Source organism: Corythoichthys intestinalis, chromosome 18 (assembly GCF_030265065.1).
Source record: "Corythoichthys intestinalis isolate RoL2023-P3 chromosome 18, ASM3026506v1, whole genome shotgun sequence".
NCBI lineage: Eukaryota > Metazoa > Chordata > Actinopteri > Syngnathiformes > Syngnathidae > Corythoichthys > Corythoichthys intestinalis.
In genome coordinates, this window is record NC_080412.1 from 9,799,648 (window position 1) to 9,826,127 (window position 26,480).

At 40.2% G+C, this 26,480-nt stretch overlaps 3 protein-coding genes across 3 annotated transcripts in view; 2 read left to right on the forward strand and 1 right to left on the reverse strand.

Moving 5' to 3' along the window:
- Positions 1 to 1,032: 1,032 nt before the first annotated feature.
- slbp2 (stem-loop binding protein 2) lies at positions 1,033 to 12,744 on the reverse strand. The gene is made up of 9 exons (XM_057821363.1): positions 12,621 to 12,744; positions 9,286 to 9,441; positions 9,138 to 9,218; positions 8,983 to 9,060; positions 8,771 to 8,911; positions 3,367 to 3,540; positions 3,116 to 3,272; positions 1,629 to 1,755; positions 1,033 to 1,562 (listed from the first exon to the last, which is right to left on the reverse strand). Exons 1-9 carry the CDS (start codon positions 12,719 to 12,721, stop codon positions 1,498 to 1,500), a joined length of 1,080 nt encoding a protein of 359 aa, XP_057677346.1. The 5' UTR covers positions 12,722 to 12,744; the 3' UTR covers positions 1,033 to 1,497.
- A 941-nt stretch (positions 12,745 to 13,685) lies between these two features.
- zmat2 (zinc finger, matrin-type 2) lies at positions 13,686 to 20,873 on the forward strand. Its single transcript, XM_057821041.1, has 6 exons — positions 13,686 to 13,716; positions 18,408 to 18,507; positions 19,726 to 19,849; positions 19,924 to 19,997; positions 20,139 to 20,284; positions 20,346 to 20,873. The coding sequence occupies exons 1-6, from the start codon at positions 13,699 to 13,701 to the stop codon at positions 20,487 to 20,489; spliced, it is 606 nt and encodes a 201-aa protein (XP_057677024.1). The 5' UTR covers positions 13,686 to 13,698; the 3' UTR covers positions 20,490 to 20,873.
- A 4,057-nt stretch (positions 20,874 to 24,930) lies between these two features.
- Positions 24,931 to 26,480, forward strand: part of lcp2a (lymphocyte cytosolic protein 2a) — a 45,791-nt gene continuing 44,241 nt past the window's right edge. Inside the window, exons 1-3 of the mRNA XM_057821308.1 lie at positions 24,931 to 25,218; positions 25,320 to 25,382; positions 25,480 to 25,526. Of these exons, the coding sequence (XP_057677291.1) occupies positions 25,141 to 25,218; positions 25,320 to 25,382; positions 25,480 to 25,526 (188 nt within the window). The 5' untranslated portion in view covers positions 24,931 to 25,140. The remainder of the gene's footprint in view (positions 25,219 to 25,319; positions 25,383 to 25,479; positions 25,527 to 26,480) is intronic.

Consider the following 26,480-nt stretch of genomic DNA (forward strand, 5'->3'; position numbering starts at 1 on the left):
GGTGTCATTTAAAAGCTGTGAAGTATCTGAATTCTGAAGTATGTGGGATTAACTCCAGAAATTGTTTTATGATCAACATGTGATTTTGAAATGTTCACCGGAAGTACGTTCGCTAAACCGCTAAGATTTACACTCCCGCAAAAAAATTGTCAATGCATGTGGTGTCAATAATCAATTTTCGTTTGCAAATGCTGTTTACCAGCGATTTTTCACATTTGAAGTGTCACCTTTTAACCACAAGTTTGCGTTTTAGAGAAGACTGCCAATGGTATAGCAGGCTAAAATAGGTTATCTTTTTCCCCATTAGCCTCAATGTAGCAATCCTAACTTTTAGTGTTTAACATAGATGTGTCTCCTTATTTTGTATGTCAGAACTTTAATTCTATGGCGTGTTGATGATCAATAAACATCTATGAAAGGAACTGGAGTCTCATATGCCAACAGCACGCACACACAAATGCATGCACGCGCGGCAATAAAACGCAGCCGTGAAAATTACCGCCCTCATTTTTATTTACCGTGCAATAAATGACTCATTGCATATTGAGAGTCTTAGCACCTTCAATAAAACAGATGAACTTACGCTCTAACAGCTTGCAATCATCTCCAGTCTTCCAAAATTACAACTGGGTGACTGTGCTGTAGGTGTTCATTCACAGCAGACGTGCAGCAAAGCTTGGCATTGAAGAGACATGACAACGGTGTACCCTCAGTTTTGTTGAAATAAGTCAATGTTTTGGCCTCTCTGGTGCGCTTTTTCTGGCTTTGTGGCACTATCCGCGCTTGCATAGCAGGCGTCCAACATTTAAAATAAAAAATAAAAAAAAAATTTTTTAATTCTCCCGACAACCCCCCCCCCCCCAAAATTTTCTCAGAGCTACACAATTCACGTGGGTCCTCCTGTTTGACTTCAAAACTGCGAATTTCGCCGAAAGGTGAGATTTTCATGCCTGATGTGGCCCTTTTCATCCTCCAGTTTCTCACCAGTAGACAAAAAAAACCTACCAATTCATTTAACACTTTTACATCTTTATTAATTTCAGCTTTGCTTTCAGCATTTAAAGCAGCACATATGTAACAAATAAAAAAGGAAACAATGTAAGCAGCTATATCAGACGTGAACGTGGACAACAAAAAGTAGCCTCTATAAAGACCAAAAAGTGACAGCACAAAAAAAAAAAAAGTGACAAAACACAAACTAGGACCTTTTGTGTACAGTATACAGGGAACAAGTGACCAAGTGCAGTTAACAAGAGTGCAATTGATAGAAATATGCTCGGGTCAAAGTGCTAAGTTGACCCTTGTCTGTAAACACCGCGACAGCTTTCAAGATTAGCAGAGAAATCCATTCCCGCTTGGCTGAAGAGCAAAGAAGCTCAGTAACCATTTCAAGTCCTCAGTGTTTTAAAAAAGCCAAGTACACTGAAAGACATACAAAATTCAAATCCAGACACGATCGCTCCGAGATGACCTATCAGGGCTAGCTGCAGCGAGAGATCAGTAGGGATTCCATAAGAACTCATCGGAAACCATCGGGACCTGTTGATCGTCTACGCCAAAATCTACAAGATGCAAAAATAGATATGTACCGTCAGTGGGCACCTGACATCGATTCAAAGTGTTCTCACCTTCCGTATGCTCGCCCTCCATCTGGAGGTGCAGCCAGTCGGCCATGTTCTGGTTGGTCAGTTGAATTCTGAGGGAGCAGCTGAGGCCAGGGGGAGAGCGAGGAGGTCGGCGACTCCTCTCGGGCTCCTGGGGTTGAGAGAATTTCACTTAGATGTGAACAAATATTTGAATTTCGAATATGTGCCATTTTTTGTTTCAAATGTCATGATGGAACCCTTTATAGAGCACTCATTCAACTTAATAGCTGCTATTGATGAGCGATCATCCGCCACTCCCAGGCCGCAGGTGTCCGTCCTTGGACCACTTTTTACGTTAAACATAACATTATTCTTCCTAATCAATATTGTAATGTACACTTTTTTGCTGATTGCATTTTTTGCTCCCGGTTCTTCCCCAGCTCAGACTCATTTACAGACTGCTTTTGATTCTTTACAAATCTCTTCATAACCACAGATTAGTTTTAAATGCTGAAAAAACTAAATACATGGTTTTCTCCAATTACACCATTACTGACCCGGAATCAAATCCCTAAATGGTACCCAAATTACTCTGACTCATACAAATACTTAGGAATTTGGATTTACAGTAATTTATAATACAAAACCCATATTCATCATCTAATCCGTAAACTTAAATTAAAACTTCGCTTCCTGTAGAATCAAAGGCTGTCAACTTCTAACCGAAAAACCATTGTGTTCTTTTGTTTCTGTTCTTGATTCTGGGGACATCCTGTATTGTCATGCATTGGATGGTCCTCACTACAGTCAAAAAGGAATATCCACCTCATGTTATTCATCTATAAGGCTTTACTGTGCAAACGTCCTAACTACCTCACATCTGTCATTCAAATCCAGTAACTACAAAACACGATCAACGACCCCTAAACATTCCACTCACACGCACTAATGTTGGCAGAACTGGCTTTAGCCATTATGCTCCTATTAAGTCACAGGTGTCAAACAGATTCTAGAAAGGGCCAAGTGGGTGCAGGTTTGCTTTTCAACCAATGAAGAGGACACCTTTTCACCAATTAGAGCTTTTACATGTGTAATCAGTTGAACTTTGTCAGGTGATGCTCGTGTCAGCAGGAAGTTCATTTGTTAAACTCTCGGCGTTGTATCGGTTGAACAAAATCCAGCACCTACTTGGCCCTTTCTGGAATTGGTTTGACACCTTTGTCTTAAGGTGGAACTAATTGCAATCTACTCTTAAACTACAATCATTCATCTTGGTGATTTTAAATCTCTTTGGTCTGATGTTTTTACTGATTATTGTAACCGTTTCCGTTAGTGTATTTTGTGTTGTCTGATATTTGTGAATTTCTTTGTGCTCACGCCTCTCTTGTAAAAGATCAACCTCAATGAGACTGCCTGATAAAATAAAATGGATGGGACATCTAGCGCCGTCAATGGCATCACATGAGTGCCTTATAAAAGGGTTAAATTTAGTCCGCACAATGCGCACAAAATTGAATGTGTGACATTACCGGTGACAGCGGAACGTTCCAGGTGCCAGGCAGCTCCGGCGACATGTCAGCCGACAGGGGAGACAGAGAGGCCTTTGGGGCCGCAATGGTCTCCCTCTCTCTCCGCTTCTCTCCATCATCACACAGGTCAGAGGTCATCTTGGCCAGCTGTTTCTGCCTGCCAAAATGTAATTTCACAACCAAAACACAGAAACACTGACGACCGCAAAGTATGAAACACCAGGGGTACTCCAATCCAATTTGAGCCTCACAGTTGTTCAACAGGGTCGAGCGCAAGGTCGCAGGTGTCTGATGGGGTTTCGCAAGGCGGGTCCCACTGGTGCAGCGATCGTCGCCACAGACGAACTTGCATGTCCCATGAGCGTCTGCTGAACTTCCTGTACTTGTTGGGGGTGGTTGGGTGGATTTGGGGGTCCCTTAAGTGTCTGAAGAAATTTAATAAAATGTTATTAAAATACCACAGAAGTAGGAAATGTAATTTCTGGAGAAGTTGCGTTGGTATGCTATGCTGGTCAGTCAACTCCCTTGGGTCACTTCATGTTGATTTGGGGGCATTTATGGGGTCACATCAGGTTCACCTCATCTCTACTTGCAACTTCCTAGGTCCTCACTCCTCCCACCAGAAATTCCATCGAGCAGACTAGAATAGTGACAAAGAAGCTTGGCGAGGTTCATATGTTTATAAAAATGAAAATCCTTCCACGATGACAATAGCCATGTTTACATGCTGACTTATTCATACCGATTCAAATCATTCCGAATGGAAATTTCACATCAGCTGTTTACATGTCACTTCATCTATTCCGATCCAGCGTTTACATGTGACAGCCTTTATTCCGAAAGGACGTTTGACAACTGCCGTCTGACATGCGCAGATTAATCAAAACAAAGCGTTACGTTGCAAAACATGGAGATCGATCGTCGGAGTGCTGCTGTTTTAACTTTAACCCACTTGTTGTGTTTGTGGGGTCGTATCCGCTTCTGCTGTTTTGCCTTGTAGTAGCCGGTTTTCCACCGGTTTCTAATCTGGTCAACGCTCCGGTCTATTCCGGCTTCGTGTAACCTCTCGTGAACTTTAAAAAAAAAAAAAAAAAGTTCACTGTTCCTCGTTTTACGCCCGTCTAAGCGAGCAATTATATTCAATTCTTTTAAAGTTTGAATTAAATACAATCTTTCCGCCGGACTCCAATTAGGTGCGCTGTGCTTGGAAGCCATGTTGCAAGTGACGTTACTCACGTCACAAAGTGACGTCACCACGTCAGTACGGAGCATGTGCAGAAAGAACGCAACCAGACACCATTCCGCTTCCCTGTTTACATGATATAATTTTACTTCTAATCGGTTTGGGAAAAGGAATATTCCACCCCTGTGAATCGGAATGAAATTCCATTCGGTTTGGGCCTGTTCATTCCGAATGAGGTGTTTATATGGAACACATTTATTCGGTTTGAACAAATATTCCGATTGTAATTGGAATATTTGGCTCCATGTAAACGTGGCAATTGACACATTTTCCAAGCTGGTCACAAATGAATTGTCTGCATGGAAGTTTTGCTATAACCACAAAACATGCCTTCTATAGAGCGATTCAAAAATAATAATGCGATATGTCAAAAACATGGGAAAATTCATGCTTGGACACATGTTGAACATAACTTTTTATAAGTTTTACTAGTACAGTACTCAAATGTGGCCATCACCAGCAGCACGGACAACATCAAGCTTAAATGAGAAGTCCTCCCAAATCAATATGGTGGACTGCAAAATGCTAAGGCATGTAAAGAATTCCATGTTAAACATGCTCAACACGTAACCAAGCCTGAAGTTTGTCATGTTTTTAATTTTTGACATATCGCATGATGATTTTTGGACATTTATTCACCCTGTACATTTCAAGTGGTATTAAACTCAAGTCCAATGTAACTTTCGCGAACTGCGATTGGTTGACAACACCATAAAAGTGCATATGACACCAAAAAGTATGTTTATTTCATGCTCCTGAATGAAATGGACCGCTTTATGTGCATGGAAGCGATTGTTTTGTTTATTCCATTTTTTTAATCCCGCACCATGAAAATGGATAACTTCCTGTTTTGTAGGGATGGGAATTGATACGATTTTTACGATTCAGATTCCATTATCGATATTGCTTTACGATTCGATTATTTATTCTCTTATCGATTCTAATTTCGGAAAAAAGAACAAACATTTTGATTGGCATCAAGTTTGTTTAATCAGAAGTCACAACCTTACAAACTCACAACGAGGTCAAAAGAGGCCCAAAGCCTCAATGTTAACTGTGGCAATAAGTGGCAAATGCACAAGAATGTAACATTTTAATGAAACATTTTTCTAATAGAAATAAAAAATATTGGTATATTTTGGCATATAGGTCGTTCTGCCTTTGGCGATGTCCCCAAACTTTTTCCTGTGAGGGCCAAATAACTTTTCCCTTCTCTGATGAGAGGCCGGGGTCAGTTTGTAACAGAAAAAGTGACGATTGCAGGAGTGCGTAAATGTAAAAAAATTATTATTTTTCAGAAAGCCACAATCAAATAACCCTCTGTGGATTCTTCACAGAACAAAAGTAAATAAAATAAAAATAATAATATAATAATAATAAATAATAATAGCACTATTAATTAAATAGATAATAATCAAATAACCCTCTCTGAGTTATTCACTGAATAAGGCCAGGAAATAAATAACACTACTGAGGGAGAAAAAAACAAAAAAAATTCAAAATGCTCTCTGGAATTGTTCAGGGGGCCAGACCAAATATGGAGCCGCGGGCCGTAGTTTGGGGACCCCTGTTTTTATTTACCAGTATATTGAAATGCATGCCTTTTAGTTTTTATGGTGCTTTCACGCTCAAGTGGTGGCACCCTTGCACTTCCTCACGCGAAGAAGAACGCTCTCACGTGAAGAGCGCGCTTACACCGAAGAAGAAATGCCGTATGCAAGTGAGTGAGCGAGTTAGTGAGAAAGGGAAACACTGCCACGAGCCTACGTTCTTTGTTAATGTTTGTAAAATATCTACAGAGCCAACGCCTGTATGTATCATCTTCTGTGTTGTTGCTGTGTGTTTCCACTCGCGATCGGACACTTAAATCCAGTTGTGTAGTGGTTTAAACGATGTGCTATTGCTAGCGAACGCATGCTAACTGTTTGTTATTACTGTGTTAGCAGCTAATCATCGCTGATTTACGTTGATGCAAACCTGTTTGTTATTGGGGACGAAATTGATTTGTTTCATTTCTATTTTTAGTTTCAAGTGATGGTTGAATAAAGTCAGCAAATTATACCAACGTCTTCTGCATCGTCATTTGGGAGTTTAGCTAGCTGTATAGCCAGGACTGAGCCTTAGCGTCTCGGTGAGGACAGTGCAGTCTATTCCCTCCCGATGCAGTTATTTCCATCTCGCAATGACTGCAAGTCGCTTTGTTGTCATTTTTCCTCCTGAAGTGAAGACACACTTTGGAGCGTTCGAACCTACGTTCTGTCATTGTTAGGTTTACAGCGGCAATGCTCATGCTAAACTATCGTAACCTTTCATTTTCACCCTTTTTCCTGGTGAAGTGTAGCCAAACTTTGGAGCGAGTGGTTCTTGGCGCCATGCTAGTTTGATGCGTCTGGACAACAAGACACGTCAAGACGCAATATGCGTCTTTAGGGATCGTTAAGGCTATTTCATTGTGATGTCGAGGCCTCGAAACACTCTGAACCAGTTCCGAATTGGAATCGGATTTCGATTCCCATCCCTACTGTTTTGAGAAGGAATACGAATGTGACGTCACCGGGGTCAGCATTCACAATACAGCATGGCTTTATAGCATGCAGACTGATTGCGGATTCAGCTGATTTTGCGGATTAATTTATTTTTCGCATCACGCCAGCCTTATGTGCTGCAGGGATTTGTCGCTGCACCAGGAGAGGCGTGTGAGCCTTTTTGGCTTTCAAAAAGTTCCCTTTCACCCCGAGATCGGCCAAAACAAGTGTGCGACAACTGTGGGACCATTGGATTTACGAGGAAGTGCGTACCAGTAAACATCGTATTTTGTATTATGTCAAATACTGGGATCATGGCACACGTTTTAATATGGAGGTGGCTTGCATTTTGTGGTTGACAATGCTCCTTGTCCACCGAGAATGCCAATCGGCTGACGGCTTGTTGCACACACCCCTCGATCCTTTGCGTGCCAGCCGGGAGAGCGCTGTACTCTGCCTTCTTTCTGTGCCCGGTGTTCTGTCAAATTTTCCAACCAATCAGAAATTGCAACTGTGTTAAAAATGGCCGTGAATACAGCAATTACAAAGTAAACACTACAAACTTTCTTTAAAGGACTACTTACGTTTGATCATGGACGGACAAGTAGAAAAGTTAGCTGCAAAATTGCACGCCGCTTTCTCACAGTTTATGTCTTCACCGTGTAGTCATTAGGCAAACCAAGCAATTGCCTAGGGCCCCCAGCCAGCAGGGGCCCCCAGAGGGCCAACAGATTTAGCACACGCAGCTTTACTGCCAGTGAAAGCCTTGTGTCTGAGTTCCCTGAAGGGGCCCCTTCACTCGCTCTACACTACCCCCCCACACGTGACAGTGAGAAGCAATTTGGCTTTTTTTTTAATTGGCGTATATCCAAAATGAAGAGAAGTTATCCTTCTGGAAACGACAAAAGAAAAAAAAAAAAAGATATAAGAGATAAGGAAGAAAGACAGCCGTGAGTGTACTATGTTACTGTAGTTTTATGTCCTAATGTAGTAGAAGCCAGGCGCTTTGAGTGTCCTAAAAAGCGCTCTCTGAGACAGAGGCGTTATTATACTTTTATATTAGATATGCTATTGCTTCAAGTCCAACTGTCCCCCTTACTTGCACACGCTCGAAGGGCCCCATGTTGCTTGTTGCCTGGGGCCCCTGGGGACCCTTGTTGCGCCTCTGCGTGTAGTTAAGCATTAATTTATGCCATATTCATGTTGACCATGTGGCAGCGACGCGCTCCTCCGAAGTCAGGCGATTTGTCCAGCGATAATTCTGGACAAAGCCGGACCAACTCCGGTGGCATAAAATATCTTTCAGGAAAGTCCATTATGGAGTAATTTTGCCATGTCATATTGAATAAATGCATTTTTAATATTTCATATAGCACAAGACTTATTCGTCATGACCATACCATTTATTTAGCAATGGGGGGAGAGAATACTTGGATAAGAATATCCTATAAAAAATATTGAGAGATTGAAACAATTACATTTTGTGGCTCTCTGTCGCATTTTCTTCGTTCTGAATAATTCCGCCTCAATGGGCTGAATTCTAAATCAGATGAAACCATGACCCTGCTGACGTCATCCGCCTATTGGGGACGCTAGAGCGCCCAAAAAGCTAATTGACGTGCGTTTGAGGGACTTTAGACTTCTTAATATGGCAGTGCGAGAACATCAGGGTTGCCTTCAATACTTTGAGGAGCAAGGAACATTGCAATTACGAGACTTGCGATGAAGCCTTCCTGTTGATTTTGGGCCATTTCCGGGTCACTTCCATGAGAATAACCTGTTATGTCCCCCAATTACATTTTTAATAATTTGTTATTTAATTGGGTGCCCTTTAAAGGCTTTACAACCAAATGAAGTCATGCAAAACTGGTTGTTGGCAGGTCTTACTTTGGGACTTGCTGAAGGTAGTTCTGGTAGCCACTGGTGTTCTTGCCGTATAAGATCTGCTTCCGTCTGCGCTTGAGAACCGCGGCGTTGGTCTCCGTGTTCGGGTCTGGAATGCGAGGGTAGCAGCGAGCAAGAGAAGCCCTGTAGAAATGGCCAGATGAACCTGGTTTGTTTGCCTCCTCCGACAGTATAGAGGCGCCACGGTGCCACACCTCTTGTCCAGATCGTCTGTCCCTACAGCAACACTGCTGGAGGACACTTTTAGGATGCACCTCTCCAAGATGGACGTCCTAGACCAAAACAACAATGTTAGATATACTGTACTTTTAAAAGATATGAGCTTCCTGAAGCTCGAACGCCAATCAACCTGCGTGGTTTGTGGCTGGCACATCTTTCCCCCCCTCGCGGGCTGATCGCTGCTGGAGACATCGGGATCGGAGAGACGTTACTGTAACCATGACAAGCGTCAACGCAATGACTAGAAAGCACTCACAGTGCCAGTCTAAGAGACTGACCTGACGAGGCTGTCAAAGACAGAGCTGCAGCCGGGAAGAAGCCAAGGCTCAGGCGCAGCACATCCAGCAGAAGTCAGAAGTGGTTCGGGGAGGCCATTCCAAACGGCCGATGACCAGCCCTTCGCACAAACGCATGACCGCGGGCTGAAGCAGAAACTGAGAGCACAAGTCAGACCAGCGGATTCAGAATCAAAACGTGAGGGTTTTACAAAATAAAGAGGTTGATAGAATTTATCTAGAGCTCTCAAAAAGCAAAAATAAATGCAACATCAATTTTGCATCTTGATGTACTTAACTTTGCAAACACCAACGAAAGACTGTTCATTTTTGTCATTACACATGTTCTTTGTAAAAGGCTTTGCACTGAGGCCGCGGCATGACAGATGTTTGACACAAGGGTGTAGGTTCGCATAGGGACAGTAGGGCCATAACACTACCAACTTTTCAGGATGCTCAAATTGTCCCCACCAACTTTTAAGCAAACTAATGTTGTAAGGATATGATTGACCCCACCATAATTAAGCGAATTATTTTCATTATGTTCAGTAGGGGTGTGACAAAATATCGAAATGGTGATATATCGTGATACTTTGCATCCCAAAAGGTTATCGATACGCTCATGAATTGAGGTATCGTTTTAAAAAGGTGTCAATGTTAAAAAAAAAATAAGGAACCCACATGTTGCCACCAAAATCTTCCATCATAATAGTGTGTTAACTCTATGGCTGCCATTCACTGCACTCCACCCCCAATTCATTAAGAATAGGAAGGGCGAATGTACGTTCGTTCATTCGAAACTAGAGCATTTACGCTTTGATTTTCGGGGCATTTACAGCTTACTTCCTGTTGAGTTTGAATCCCTGCCTATTCATTTGGGAGATTTCGGAGAGGCAAGAAGGTAATTTCGGGCCTGTGAGTGTTTTTAGCCACTTCCTTCGATTTTTGGCAAAATCAACAGGAAGTGACTAAAAATCAAAGGGTAATGACCCGACATGGCCCAAAATTACCTTGTTGCCTGGCATTGGCTGCCACTCTCCCTGTTCAAACGGATTGGACGTCTACTATTGATAAACCTACAGCAGAAGGATGAAGTTTTTTTTTGTTTATTAGTATATCTCAATAATCTTATCGCCATATTGTGACATCATCGTTATCATGAGATAACGAGAGGTTCCCACCCCTATTGTTCTGACTTACATTTAGCCCTTTTCACCTGCTCAATGTGCCGGTCCATTTTTTTCCCCTCAAACGCTCATCTGATTGGCTGATTACTTGCACTTATTGAAATTTCGATTTAAAAAAATGTTATTGCAGCTTATGCAAACATTTTTTCTAGATAATCGATGTAAAAAGTAATTTAATTGTTGAGTTTGGCTGTGCTTGTGGACAAAAGCAGTTGTGTTTTACCTGAAGGAAGGCTCGATTTTCATTTATTTTTGTTATACTCCGATTCAGAAGTTTTTTTTCAGTTATATTTAACTTCGACAATGTTGAGTGGTCTTAAGACAAATGTTTATTTTTAGCATTCCTGGATAGTTAAATTATTAACAAGTTTGCATTCATTGTGTGTGGGTTTGTTAATTTACGTTATGTTCAAATATTGTAATTTCAATTTGCTAATAAAACCCAGACATTCTGGAAGTTTTCAAACTGCATCTTTAGTAGTTTTTGAAAGATTTAAATGATGTATCACCTGAACCCAGGGCCGGATTATGGGGGGTCTGGGCCCCAGGGCCAGGAGTTTGCAAACCCCCCAACCCCCACGCCAACCTACCGTACCTACGGATCCTACAAAAAGTTTCTTTCTGCTCTCCTTTTTGCAAAGTTGTCCACTAACTCATCAAAGTTGAGTTGTCGAACAAACTGATTATATTGCAAGAAGGGAGAGAATTCAACAGATTTTGGCACATTTTCATCCTGAGCTCATTTTTAATACGAGCCAGTCTGAAGAATGACCGTTCCCCTTCACAGTTTGTTATTGGCAGGGTCAAAAATACTCCGAGTGCTATGTAAACATTTGGGAACGTGGACTGTAAATCCAAATTCATCATGGTCTTTAGCATTGTATTTGGACACTTTTGTTCCTATGAAATGAATGATTTGTACTGAACAAATTCATCTGCCAAGCTCATGGTCAGATCAGTGGGATATGCTGCAGCAAAAGATTTGGCCCTTAAAACGAGCTCACTGTTGGACATATTAGGCATGAAAAGAACATGAAAAAGATTGGTCAAGTGTTTGTATGCAGTTAACCGATGGTTAAGACAGGACACAAGTTTGTCAATTAGAACATTGAACGTTTCAATCCGAAACTTTTGTTTTCCACTAAATTCAACACCTGGCTCTGCACTTTCATCAGCCATACATTTGCGCTTCTTTGTACGTTGAAGGTATTGTCTGTAGTCATGGGAGACGATCAGTAGCATTTAAAGCTGACCCTTCAAAAAAGGCAAAATTGTCTCTCTGTGCTGCCAGAAAGTCATGAAGTGAAAGGAGAAGCTGTGCAGCTATGTGGATGTTAAGGTCAAGTTTCTGCAACTGCAGGTTCATGGTTTGGAACCACTGCAGTATTGTATCCCAAAAGTGGGCCATGAAAGCTATCTCTAAGGTGTCCAGCTTGCCACACATTCACTCCTGTGAATCTTTGGAAATATTGTTCAATGCCTCTCTCAGTTGTGCATAATATTTCCAAAGAGCCTTTGTTGATTCAGCTCTTGAACCCCAGCGAGTACCTGACAAAGATTTCTGGTGAGTTTCACATCTGTAACACGGAACACCTTTTCTGTCCCAAATCACACACTGCCATTTCCCCCCCGGGCCCCTGGACCCTTGGGCCCCGGCCCCACTGGCCCGGTCCTAATACGGCCATGCCTGAACCTATAAACATGAAAGTTAGTATAAGTCAAAACAGATTTTGCATTGATTATTTAGCCTATCCATTAATTTCATATTTGGGAGAAATGTAGCCCTGACCCCCGTTCACCCAATTTGTTTGGTCTCAATGTCCCGTCCCCAGCAAAAAAGTGTACATGCAGGTTATGGCCCCTACCAATGTTGAGACCAAACCAAAACTTTGAAACCAGTTGCGCAAGAGAAATTCATGGAGTTTTAGTAGTGCAGTACTGTAACCCACAAACCCTACTCTCAAATGGCTTTCTAGCTGTCACTGCGTCGTTAAACCCAGTCTTACCTCAAAAAGAAAATACGTGATCCGTAAAGTTTTCCACGAGCCGTAATAATTAATCTCAAAATGCGAGGTCGCGACCATTTAATTAAAGATACTGTATAAGGTAAGGCAGAAATGCATCATATACTAGTAAAGCCGCGTTACCGACCTGGAGGAGAGAAGCGGGCTCTGAACAGGAGGTTCTACTCCACTGCGTGACATACCAGTAGATTTAAATTGGTGCCTTCGCTCGTGACAGAATGACGCCATGTTCCATTTTAGCGGCGTCCTAAATGAGCGGCACCTGTCAGGGGGCGGCGTTCCACACCTTTCACATTTTTTATTTTTTATTTTTTTAAAGAAGCGTCTTAAATTCACTCAAAATAGGCTGAAACTTTTATTTGATCATTATCATTATTTTTAATATAATATGGGAAACCCTACACATGTCACAGAAAAAGTAATTGAATGTGCTGATGTTAGATGTAATACTTAGACTAACCTGTGAATAGCAGCATCATACCACTTGCGAACCCAGACTGCCGGAAAATACAAATGGATGTAAATAAATGATATTCTCTTTATATATTTTTATGATTAATTAAAATTATAGCTTAATGTCAGATTAATAAACAAAATTAACTAATTGGCTGTCATTGATAGCGATGGACGTCCATTCTATTTGAACTGGGAGGACTGGCAGTATTTTCGTTGTTTCGTTTTCATTCAGTCTTAATAAAAAGAAAATGAATACCAAAAAAATTGAATATTACCAAAATTACACTCTGATCATGGCCACCAGTAAAACTCTAAAGTAGATTTTGTTTTTCATTATATTTAAGTGAGTGATACAATAATGGGTCAAGTATTAAATCATTTTCTTTTAAAATGTTTCTATCCTTTTACAACTATAAAAATTACATTGTTCCCAAAATTTGACGTCATATCTTGCATATAAAAAAGAAAGAAAGAAAGAAAGAAAGAAAGAAAGAAAGAAAGACAGACAGACAGACAGACAGACAGACAGACAGACAGACAGACAGACAGACAGACAGACAGACAGACAGACAGAAAGAAAGAAAGAAAGAAAGAAAGAAAGAAAGAAAGAAAGAAAGAAAGAAAGAAAGAAAGAAAGAAAGAAAGAAAGAAAGAAAATAAAATCCAAAACAATTTTTCTCCGATACGCCAGGTAGCGCCGTCCTCTCAAATAGAAATACTACATGTCCATACCGGAAATAGTTGTAAACATGGCGTCTGGCAGTGGGGTATGTATTTTTACACTGCTTTGTTTATATTGTTGTAAATCTCACTAGTGATGTGTTAGTTATTATACATTCGGCTTATGTGTTGACTTGTGTGTTTTTCTCTCCATTTCAAGCCTCGAAATCTACTCTACCGGTCGCTAAAGAGCAAAAGAACTAAAGCAAATAGTCAATATCGAAATTGACTTTATCTGCTCGTAGCTGCAGTTACTCGGTTCGCGTACAAAATATACGACGCTCAGTATGCTACGTTGCATAGTATGTATGTCCTTACTTACCCTGTTGCTTGGAGACCCATGTCTTTGTCAAAGGTTAAATTAACTAACTCTTGCAGATGAGTTTGCTCTGTTCCGATTCTTAAATTCTCATCTCCATATCATTAAGCAAAGAAAAATACTTGATACAATTTTCGATACTAAATAAGTAATATTTTAAAAATTATATGAAATGTGGTTTTTTTTCTTTGATGAATGAAAACAGCATAATTCAGCGAGCAAGGAAGACTATTGAAGGCCATGAATATTCTTTTACAGTGTTGTCGTTCTGTATATTGTGAACTAGAGGTGTAAGAATGTATCGATTAATCGCCAACTAATCAATTGGCAAATTAATCGACAACTATTTTTTAATTAATTATAACCGATTAATCATTTAGGACCTACTTCAACTTGAGCCTGTCTAAATTCTTGAAATTATAACGTATATTTCTGCATTATATTTTTGTTAAGTCAAAGTAGGACATGAACAAAAAGCTGCTTTTACTTTGGAAAACAACAATTCACATTTTTGCCAATTTTCTGACATCTTGCTGTCTTAACTAGCTTCCTAATAAGGCTGCAACAACTCATCAATTACAGTGTATCACAAAACTGAGTACACCCCTCGCATGTCTGCAGATATTTAAGTATATCTTTTCATGGGACAACGCTGACAAAATGACACTTTGACACAATGAAAAGTAGTCTGTGTACAGCTTATATAATAGAGTTAATTCATTTTCACCTCAAAATAACTCAAAATATAGCCATTAATATCTAAACCCCTGACAACAAAAGTGTGTACACCCCTTAGTGAAAGTTGTCAATATTAACATATGTACAGCATGTCAACTGTCAATATTTTGTGTGGCCACTAGGCCTGTCGCGATAACAAATTTTAGTGTGCGATAATTATTCTCATAAATTATTGCGATATGCGATATTATTGCGCCCCCCCCTCCCCCAATTTTTTAAACCAATTTACAATAACACAGTGCGAATACAGTATATATTAATAGATGAAGTACACCCATTTAAACGCGATATTTACTCTTAAATTCAAATCTACTTTTTAAGAAATCACAACTAAAAACAATAGACCATACCTCTTAAGTAAAAAACAACAATATTTATACCGCACAGAAACACAGAATAAATAAAATGTGTTTAAAAAAAAAAAAAAATGCACTTAACAACTTCAGCATTTAGAAAAATTTTTCCTGTCATAGCTTCTGCAATGGTGTTCCATAGGGATGCAATGATACAGTTAAGTCATGGTTCGGTACAAATTTTGATACGAGGGACATGATTTTCGATCCGATTCAATACATTTAATGCTCTGTAAAAAAAACAAAAAACAATTGTATTTTTTGGGGTTTTTTTGCTAACGAGCAAAAATTAAATTGCCATCATATAAACATGCATTTTAGTGCATAATATTTATGTGCTTACTTCTTACTGATATGAAAAAAAATTGCATAAAAGTGCTGAGAACAATCTTTACTGTTTGTAAAGTGAGGCAGGGCACACCGTTGATTGCTACAGCTCTCTTAGTAGCTAGGTTTACTACATGAGCAAGACATCCTATTTATGGTCCGAATCCATTTGTGTCACTTACTGAATTAACAATACTTGCAACATTATCTATAGGCACTGGTATGGATTGATTTGGCCTTCTTAATCTCATGTGACAAATGACAGTTTAGAATTCATAGATGTAATATATGGACTACATGTCCCATATTCACTCTGGGCTCACGTAGCCAATGGCATGGGAAGTAGCACATCTAGTTTACCATTTCATGATATAGTGTGTGCGCGCATTAAAAAAGTTAGCAAGCGCCGCTGAAGTCACGTCTGCTCATTACTACACAACACCAGCATATGAGGGCTTTCATATACAGGACGAGTTTGAAGCACAGCGCTCTTACCGGTAATTTCATTCAGCTGTTCTTTGTCAAAGTGAGGTTATTCGTAGCAGCCAAGTCGGTAACAATGTTTTGGCGGACTTAATTGTAAATATCCAGCGTTGTGCCGAAAAATAGCCGCCCCGCGTGAAATGTCACTCCTGACGGGAGCGCCCGCACGTCAACAACACCGGTGTTCTGCCAAAATATCCTACATCGGCGAAACGTCCTACATTAGTCGAATTTGAGACCTAAAGTACTACCGTGCGCTCTAAACTTGTTTTGTTTAGATGCATACAGGAATAAGGTACTAAAAAAATGCCTGCAGAAAATACTTAAATGTAGTTATATCAAATAAGGACGGTTTAAACACGCTACGTGACTAATGTGGTCAACTGCTTCAAAGCTAACACAAAAAAAACACAATGGTTAAAAGTATGAGAGGGTAATACATGCAAAAAGTATCTTTGAGGCTGTGAAAAGGTTCTAAATAACTAAATAAAAACAAAAATAGTGAGTAATCGCCGCCTCTAACAGATGTGCGCATGCGTGTGAATGCATGCGCAAGCGCCCTGAGCATTGTGTAGGACGTTTCGCCGCGTAGTAAGGAATGGCCGAACACCGGCGCGCCATAGATAGTCCACAGTCACTCCGGAGCACTGACGCGGCCGGTATACGTTGAACAATAGGATATAATGGGAACAGTTGGCTCTGGCGCTAGTTTTTGGCGGACCTGGAACGAAGATGCATTTTGCGCAGTTGGTAACGAACTTTTAACAGCACGTCTGCCGCACGCGCACACACACGTGCACGCGAGGCGATAAATCGCAGCGGAAAAGTTATCGCCTCCATTTTTATATATCGCGCGATAAATGGAATTATTGCATATTGCGACAGGCTTAGTGGCCACCACTATTATCAAGAACTGCCTTTACTCTCCTGGGCATGGAGTTGACCAGAGCTTCACAGGTTGCCACTGGAATGCTCCTCCACTCCTCCATGACGACATTGCGGAGCTGCCGGATTTTTGAGACCTGGCGCACCTCCACCTTCCACTTGAGGATGCCCCAAAGATGTTCTATTGGGTTCAAGTCTGGAGACATGCTTGGCCAGTCCATCACCTTTACCCTCAGCCTCTGCAGTAAAGCAGTGGTCAGTGTTTGGGGTCATTGTCATGCTGGAACACTGCCCTGCGACCCAGTTTCTGGAGGGAGGGGATCGTGCTCTGCTCCAGTATTTTACAGTACATGTTGGAATTCATGTTTCCCTCAATGGAATGTAACTCTCCAACACCTGCAGCACTTATGCAGCCTCGGACCATGACATTCCTACCACATTCCTACCACCTTGACTGTAGACACACTTATCTTTGTACTCTTCACCTGGTCACCGCCACACATGCTTGAGACCATCGGAACCAAACAAATTAATCTTCGTCTCATCAGACCATAGTACATGGTTCCAGTAATCCATGTGCTTTGTTGACATGTCTTCAGCAAACTGTTTGTGGGCTTTCTTGTGCACAGTCTTCAGAACAGGTTTCCTCCTGGGGTGACAGCCATGCACACCAATTTGATGTAGAGTGCGGCGTATGGTCTGAGCACTAACAGGCTGACCCCCGACTTCTTCAATCTCTGCAGCAATGCTGGCAGCACTCCTGCGACGATCTTTCAAAGAAAGCATTTGGAAGTGACGCTCAGCACGTGCGCTCAGCTTCTTTGGATGACCAACCCGAGGCCTGTTCTGAGTGGACCCTGGTCTTTTAAAACGCCGGCTGATCTTAGCCACTGTGCTGCAGCTCAGTTTCAGGGTGTTGGCAATCTTCTTGTAGCCTCGGCCATCTTCATGTAGCGCAACAATATGTCATTTAAGATCCTCAGAGAGTTCTTTGCCATGTGGTGGCATGTTGGAACTTTGAGTGACCAGTATGAGAGAGTGTGAGAGCTGCACTACAAATTTGAACACATCTGCTCCCTATGCACACCTGGACCTAGTAACACTAACGAGTCACATGACATTTTTGAGGGAAAATGACAAGCAGTACTCAATTTGGACATTTAAGGATGTACGTTTTTTCTTAGGGGCGTGCTCACTTTTGTTGCCAGGGGTTTAGATGTTAATGGCTATATTTTGAGGGGAAAATTAATTAACTATTATATAAGCTGCACACAGAATACTTTTCATTGTGTCAAAGTGTCATTTTGTCAGTGTTGTCCCATGAAAAGATATACTTAAATATCAGCAGATATGAGAGGGGTGTACTCACTTTTGTGATACACTGTAAATCGATTGATAAATTAGTTTCCAACAAATTTGATAATAGATACAGTTGAAGGAAATAGTCATCCATTTTGTCTTCATTGCTACTTACAACATGCCAAATAGAACTTCAAGGTAAATTGAACGAAGTGACATTTATCCGATTGTTGAATTAATCGCCTGGTTAATCGATTATGAAAATAATCGTTAGTTGCAGCGCTATCGTAAACCAAAATCAGACATTTAACTGTGGCTTATACTTCTTTTTCAGTCGAGTAAAAATGACTTCCGTCGGAAGTGGGACAGAGACGAGTATGAGAACCTCGCTCAAAAGCGTATCGCTGAGGAACGAGAAAAAGAGAGCAAAGATGGTGAGTTCTTTTTTTGTTACAACTTATTTGAATAACATTCTAATTCGCATCAGTTCCGTTCTGAAACAAAAGAAAAAAACATCAAGCGAAAAATGCAGAAAATGTATACACATTTTTTAACCGCATTTTAACCACATCTGGTGATTCGGGTAAAAGCGCACTGGCAACATTTTATGGTCGATATGTAAACAACCCATCGGCTCTCTGCGATTGCACTAAATTACAGTATATTTTTAATAGTTTTTTAAAGCTATATTTCTACATTTTAAGTGTTGTTAAATGAATGGCTTACAATAAAACATAGTAGGGTCATTTTTTATGGGGTGTCATTTGTGTCCCCAGTATAAATTAAGCTGTATTTTCACTAAAGTTGGACAAATACTCATTCAACTTATGTTTTTGTTACGATCAATTGCCATCTATTATAAATTCAAGGGTGCAGGCTCCAAAATTTTTTCTTTATAAATTAATTTACTTCTGGTAATAGGTTGTTATGGAATTTTGCTATGTCCCCTGTATGTTTCATTGAAATTCAGTCTATAAAATAACTGATATAATTAGAAAAAAGAATCCAAAATAATTATGATTTTATTGTCGCGGATAAACTATCCCAAATCATGTGTTGTTTTAAAATTAAAATATATTACTTAATTTAAAAGAAAAAGGTTTTCTGTCCGCCCCCAGTGTCACTGTCCACTCTGTTGTGTCAGTCTCCCTTTAAGAAAATTCCCCATTTATTAATGACATCACACTTCTGCGATAACATCACACCAATGGCGGGAAATTCAACTGTGGTAAGGAATTTTATATTTTATAGAATAAAAAATCATATTTTGCTTTTTTGTGAAGTACATTAAGTATGGTTCATTATAACGTGTCCACTCCTTTAAAGCTACTTATCAAAGAAATTGAATTGAATCCTTTCAAAAACTTTATTTGTAAAACTATAGATTTCATCAAGTATCCAAAGTCATGTTAGCTATTATGCTAGCAAAGCTAGGGTGAGGGCTAACTTTAGCACAAAATGTCCGCTCAGTTAGTGTCCACTCTGTTACATCCAAATGACACCCTATAAAATATACTGTATGACCCAGTAGTTACAAAATTCCTTTCAACTTAATATTTATTTATTTTATTTTAAACATGGTGGGCTTTTCTAACACCAGGCTTTGCAAGTTTTCTGGGGGAAACCCTGAATACTAACATGTCACGTTTTAGGGAAACCCGCACCCCCGATCAAGCGAGAAAATCTGCGTCATCGGGACTACAAAGTGGACCTGGAGTCTAAACTCGGGAAAACCATCGTTATCACCAAGACCACGCCCCAGGCTGAAATGGGCGGGTACGTCAAATTGAATTGCATCATCAGAACGCATGCCGTTTTCTTGTTATCATTTCAACCTCCTCCTCTTTTAGCTACTACTGTAACGTGTGTGACTGTGTGGTGAAAGATTCCATCAACTTCCTGGATCACATCAATGGCAAAAAACGTGAGTGACTTCAGCGTAAGCAGACGTTTAATCCATTTTCATTCTTTCGCCACTCCATTCAAAATGGATCAGGCATCCATCGCCGTCAATGGCAGCCAAGGGGTTAATTAGAATTTCCCATCCGCTTACTCGCGCGTTCAGATCAGAGGAACCTCGGCATGTCCATGAGGGTGGAGCGGTCGTCTCTGGATCAGGTGAAAAAGCGCTTTGAGGTGAACAAGAAAAAGATGGAAGAGAAGCAGAAAGAGTACGACTTTGAGGAGCGCATGAAGGAGCTGCGAGAAGAGGTGAGAAGAAGTTACGCTTGTTAGTAAAGTGCAAAATCATTGCTCGTGTGTTATTGTGCAGGAGGACAAGGCAAAAGCTTACAAGAAGGAGAAACAGAAAGAGAGGAAGCGGCGGGCCGAGGACGACGGCGACTTCGAGGATGACGACGAAATGGCGGCCGTTATGGGTTTCTCAGGATTTGGAACATCTAAAAAGAACCGCTGACAGCCCGAGAATGTGACTGGATTGAGCTAGCACGTCTTGTAATATCATCAGAGCCCTGGTGGGGGCACGCGCAAGATGATGGGACGACTAAATCTTGTTGCACTGATGGCATTTATGTTCAGAGTCCGTATTTTTTTAATATTCATTTCCCCGTTTTGCATGTTTGAAGTGAACAGACTGTTCGTTTGCAGGTGAGCTCATCGGTTTAACCAAATTTAGACCCACGTTCAATAAATTATTGAAATGTAATATTTTGTGTTCTTTATTAGAATACATTCTCATCAATGGAAACAGTTGTCAGTGAATACAACATGTTTTTCATGTCATTAAGACATTTTATTTGTTGTATATTGTCAGGTGTTCTTTACAATAAATGAGTTTTTGACTGTATTATTCACTATTTCAGTACTTTTCATTTTTTGGAAGGAGTAATCTGATTTTTGTACGCAAATTACCTATGACTAATTATAACATTAGCTTGTTAGTCATAAGTTCATAACCCTAACCCCTTCTACGGTGCATTGCTAACACTCACTGGCTGCTAATTAATTATTTAACACATCCAATTAACTTAACTGAGAGATTCTGGCAGTGAATAATTGCTGCTAGCCCTCCCAGTCAAAATGGATTGAAGAGCTAGCACCATCAACTAGAGTTGCCGGATAAATAATTATTAAACGATATTGTTAATCCATTACCAATGACAAACTGATACCGATATACAGTATGTGGTTGTGGACTTCACATTCATTATTTTTCATTAATTTATTCTTCATTTAATTTTTGCACAATGAATGCAAATGGTCGGCTCACATCACATATCCAAGCATTTTAGTTTAAAGACATCTAATGGCCAATAAGCATAACTGCTGTGCTAAGCTGTGACAAGTCTTGTGGCTGTGACCAGCCCTTGGATAAATTCGGAAGGCTTCTACATTCACTTTAAATTCAATATGCATATTGGCCCAAAACCGATAATGAAAAACTGATGTCAATATTATCCCATATCATTTCAGCTTTTATTGGCCAATATTATCGGCTACCTGATAATGTTGGACAACTCTACCTTCAACAACAGCCAGTGAGTTAAAATTTCAACAAATATAAACCGTTTTAGACTTTAAACACGACACACAAAGTACCATACAGGTAAATTGTAATTTCAAAGTAGAATACAATAGCTGCAAGCTGAAAAATACTGTTCTTTTTTTTTTTTTTTGACTGCCCCGATCACATCATTTTGCAGGGATTCCGATGGGGAAAAAATCAGGTTTTTAAGATGTACAGTGATCCCTCGTTTTTCTTGGTTAATAGGTACCTGAACCCGCTGTGATAAGTGAAAACCGCAAAGTAGCGCCCCCCCCCCCCCCCCACCCAAAAAAAATTTTTTTTGTGTGTGTGTGTTCAATGTCTTTATTCAGATTTAGCATTGGAAAGAGATATATAAGAAATAAATATATATATTTATATATATATATACAGTGGGGCAAATAAGTATTTAGTCAACAACTAATTGTGCAAGTTCTCCCACATGAAAATATTGAAGAGGCCTGTAATTGTCAACATGGGTAAACCTCAACCATGAGAGACAGAATGTGAAAAAAAAAACAGAAAATCACATTGTTTGATTTTTAAAAAAAAATGTATTTGCAAATAATGGTGGAAAATAAGTATTTGGCAATACCAAAAGTTCATCTCAATAGTTTGTTATCTACCCTTTGTTGGCACTAACGAAGGCCATTCCTTCATGCTCCATCACTGCTCTAGAGGGGATCTGCCCCTCTAGAGCAGTGATGTTCTGGGGCTGTTGTTGGGCAACACGGACTTTCAACTCACTCCACAGGTTTTCTATGGGGTTGAGATCTGGAGACTGGCTAGGCCACTCCAGGACCTTGAAATGCTATATACAAAGCCACTCCTTTGTTGCCCTGGCTGTGTGTTTGGGATCATTGTCCTGCTGAAAGACCCAGCCACGTCTCATCTTCAATGCCCTTGCTGATGGAAGGAGATTTTCACTCAAAATGTCTCGATACATGGCCCCATTCATTCTTTCCTTTACACAGATCAGTCATCCTGGTCCCTTTGCAGAAAAACAGCCCCAAAGCATGTTGTTTCAACCCCCATGCTTCACAGTGGGTATGGTGTTCTTCGGATGCAATTCAGTATTCTTTCCCCTCCAAACACGAGAACCTGTGTTTCTACCAAAAAGTTCTATTTTGGTTTCATCTGACCATAACATATTCTCCCAGCCCTCTTCTGGATCATCCAATTGCTCTCTAGCAAACCGCAGACGGGCCTGGACGTGTACTGGCTTCAGCTGGGGGACACATCTGGCAGTGCAGGATTTGAGTCCCTGGCGGCGCGTTGTGTTACTGATAGTAGCCTTTGTTACTGTGGCCCCAGCTCTCTGTGGGCCATTCACTAGGTCCCCCCGTGTGGTTCTGGGATTTTTGCTCACCGTTCTTGTTATCATTTTCTACAATTTTGTTTGTGATGTCCTTCGACAGCTCTTTGGTTTAGTCCACAGTGGAGTTTGGAGTGTGACTGACTGAGGTTGTGGACAGGTATCTTTTGTACCCATAATGAGTTAAAACAGGTGCCATTAATACAGGTAACGATTGAAGTCTCATCGGACCTCGTTAGACCTCGTTAGAAATTAGACCTCTTTGACAGCCAGAAATCTTGCTTATTTGTAGGTGACCAAATACTTATTTTCCAATCTAATTTGGAAATAAATTCTTTAAAAATCAAACAATGTGATTTTCTGTTTTTTTTTTCACATTCTGTCTCTCATGGTTGAGGTTTACCCATGTTGACAATTACAGGCCTCGCTAATCTTTTCAAGTAGGACAACTTGTATTTAGTCAACCACCAATTGTGGTTGACTAAATACTTATTTGCCCCACTGTATATAAGAGATTTTTCCCAAACTATAAATTTTACGTAATTTTTTTTATTTTTATTTTTTTATAAATGCATAGATAAATGGTTTTTAAGCACTTCAAATTTAATAATTATGATAACATGTTACTGTCCCACCGAATTATTTTTAAACAAGAATCAAGCAGAAAAATGCTTGGCTTTATTACATGCTTTATTGAGTGAGTCCCCTCAAATCCGCTCAGGCTGCTCACACACAATGATTTGCCACAGCAACTGTGTAACACGTTAAACGATTATTGACGTATGCAGCACTTTGAAGTTTCGACTTCCATGCTTCTCTCGCCAAATCAAACCTTAATGTCTGTCAATCATCGTTAACTTTAAAAAGCAACTCCAGTGCACTGCATGATGTGGCGCTTTGAAGTTTGCTTCTCTGGCAAAATCAAACATTAAACGTCTGTCAATTTAAGGAAAAGATTTTTCCTTTTTACATGTTCTTTAATTATCTTAACAAACGGCAGATGACACAGGAGATGACACACAATTCAGGGACAAAAAGGAAGCATTAATCACCTAAGATATATACATTCATTAAACAAAACAAAAAAAAAATGATGTGAAATGAACAGATATATGTACTTGTGTGGAAAAAATGGAAATATACTGCATATCTACACAATCATTGTTAACTTTAATAAGCAACTCCAGTGCACTCACTGCCTGACCAACAAAGCAGGGAGAGAGGCTACGCGATGGGCTTGGGACAGCTCATCTGTATTTTATTTTATTTTTTAATTGAAAAAAAAAATCCGCGATGGACTGAGGGCCCAAAGTTTGGAGCGCAAAGTAGTGAGGGATCACTGTATTTATTTAGTATAATTTTTAATTTCTAAGGTCTACAAAGCAACAAGATGTCAAAGGAAACAAAAAAATGTTAACACCGCCTGTAGAAGAATGATATGCTTGCTGTCGTGGTAAGCTAACGGGAAAGATAGCATCATGGTTGAGTGATAATTTTTATAATATGCAATTAGCTTTTATTTAGATGTGCTTTTTTTCCCCCTCAATACATTACGGAGGTATCGGATCAGAACTCGATATTGGCAGATCCTTAAAATCTAGTGACTGTGAATCGAAAACAGTTGCAAAAATATGTGATTGGGAGTCGGGACAACCCGAGTGGCAAGCATGGTGCATTCACCCCACACACTCACATAACTGAAAATAATGCCGACAATGAACGAAAACTGACACGAAGATTCCACCTGATGGCGCCAAAGTAATACATTTTCTTTGGCGAATAATCGCGATCTTCAGCAAATTAAGGAGGATCGAATCCGTGCAAATGCTATACTGCAAAAATTTGGGAATTCACTTCAGACACATTTGGAAGGAAGAACTGAAAATTCTCAGAACTCTAAATGGAAACGAGTCTAAAATGTCCCTCGTGTCGCTGACTCAGTGCCATCAGTCACCCACTGGCTGTTCCGCTTTGTGGTGAAGAAGGAAGACGCCGTTTTCGTCTCCCCTCTTCTCTGTCACTTCCTCTGAGGTTAAGAAATAGAGAGCGAGACCTCGACAAGCGTACGGAGCTAAAGAGACAGGAAGAAGAAAGGAAGCCATCTTGGTTCCACTTTGACATGATCGTTTTTCTCCCGCCTTAAAAGGTCCAAACACTGGATGAAAGTCTAGTTTAGACCGGCCTGAAAGAGGAACCACTGAAAAAGCGTAACTGAAAGGCTTCTGCGGTAAAGGGGGGACACGCAGGATGAGCGGCGGCCGAATGCCATCTCGGTCTGAGGTCATGGAGTGGAGCCCTCAGCAACTGGCCGACTACCTGAGGAAGGTCAGACTCGATTTTTAAGATGTGTATAACGCGCAACAAACTTGTTAAAAAAAATGGAAACTCAAGCCGAAAAAAAGACTGAATCGATGCGTGTGTTGCAGATGAATCTGTCAGACTGTGATAGAACTGTTTTGAAGAACTCCATCAACGGAAAGCGATTTGTGGTGAGTTTTTGTTGTACGCAAGTAGATAAAACGTGATAGACGTCCGATCCATTTGAAATGGAAGGGCTGACAACAAAGGAATGTTTTCTGTTTGCAGAACTTGAGTGAGAATGACCTGCTGAAATTCCCTAAACTTCTAACACCGTAAGCGCACTTAACGAAATATTTGCATTTCCCTTAAGGGGGCAGCACTTCATACATTTGCTGTAAAAAATATATGTGGCGGAAAACACAGACAAGACTGAAAACGCAGTTTCTGCTCTTGCACCCCTCCTTATAATAAACTGCTGTATTTTAAGCCAAAAGAACTGTTGTGTTTGATACAGCAATACGTCTATATGCTGCCATAGCAGATTCATGGCGCATTAAGCCCCCGAACTATTTTTTATTTTTCCGTTTTACCCTGGAAACCCCCGTTTACAGACGTCGCACAACCGCTTTTGTTTCAACCCAGCAATAAAGCGAAGGTAATTAATTATATTGATTATTCAAAATGTCTGTCATTTCGTCATATTTCGTTTAGGAAAAAAAAAAACGACTTAAAAAAATAATTCACTCGCATATTTTTAACTTTTAAACAAATTATGGCACAATGAAACAATTAGTGTCTGTAAAACGTCATGGATATCTACCTCATAACTATCGCTTAATTATATTTTTTTCCGTTACTGTCGCATTTTCCCCAATATTTTAGATGATAAATAATCAATCCAGACAAATAACAATTGGAAAAAAAACGTTTAATAGGGTAAATATATGGAAATGAAAATCTCGATTACTCCTCGATGTCTGCGATTTCTGCATCGTTGTTATAGTACCATGTTTCACCCATAAAATCCCCCAAAAATCCGGCTGTACCCATTCACAGCTGTGTCTTGACACTCTGTGATACATGCTACATGGAATTTTTGGATCGAAAAGAGGTAAGTACGCGATAACATCTCGTTAAAATCATGGTGTCTTTAATTATGCTCTCGCGTGCTCTCACCTCCAGTAAACGTTTTGCTGTTTAAAAAAATGTTTTTTAAAATATGCCCTCCTGTTCAAAATTTTTCCCCCCCAGAAAATTAAAAATTTTAAGCTTTACAATGATGTGTC

What these genes read in the sequence shown, in the direction of transcription:
- zmat2 (XM_057821041.1), top strand. An exon ending in CCCCAGGCTGAAATGGGCGG is followed by an intron (nt 19,850 to 19,923) that starts GTACGTCAAATT and finishes CTCCTCTTTTAG; the next exon opens with CTACTACTGTAACGTGTGTG. An exon ending in TCACATCAATGGCAAAAAAC is followed by an intron (nt 19,998 to 20,138) that starts GTGAGTGACTTC and finishes TCGCGCGTTCAG; the next exon opens with ATCAGAGGAACCTCGGCATG.
- slbp2 (XM_057821363.1), bottom strand. Translation starts at nt 12,721, where the DNA reads ATGGCGTCATTCTGTCACGAGCGAAGGCACCAATTTAAATCTACTGGT. An exon ending in AGCCCGCTTCTCTCCTCCAG is followed by an intron (nt 9,442 to 12,620) that starts GTCGGTAACGCG and finishes TTGTGCTCTCAG; the next exon opens with TTTCTGCTTCAGCCCGCGGT. An exon ending in GGAACGTTCCGCTGTCACCG is followed by an intron (nt 1,756 to 3,115) that starts GTAATGTCACAC and finishes TCTCAACCCCAG; the next exon opens with GAGCCCGAGAGGAGTCGCCG.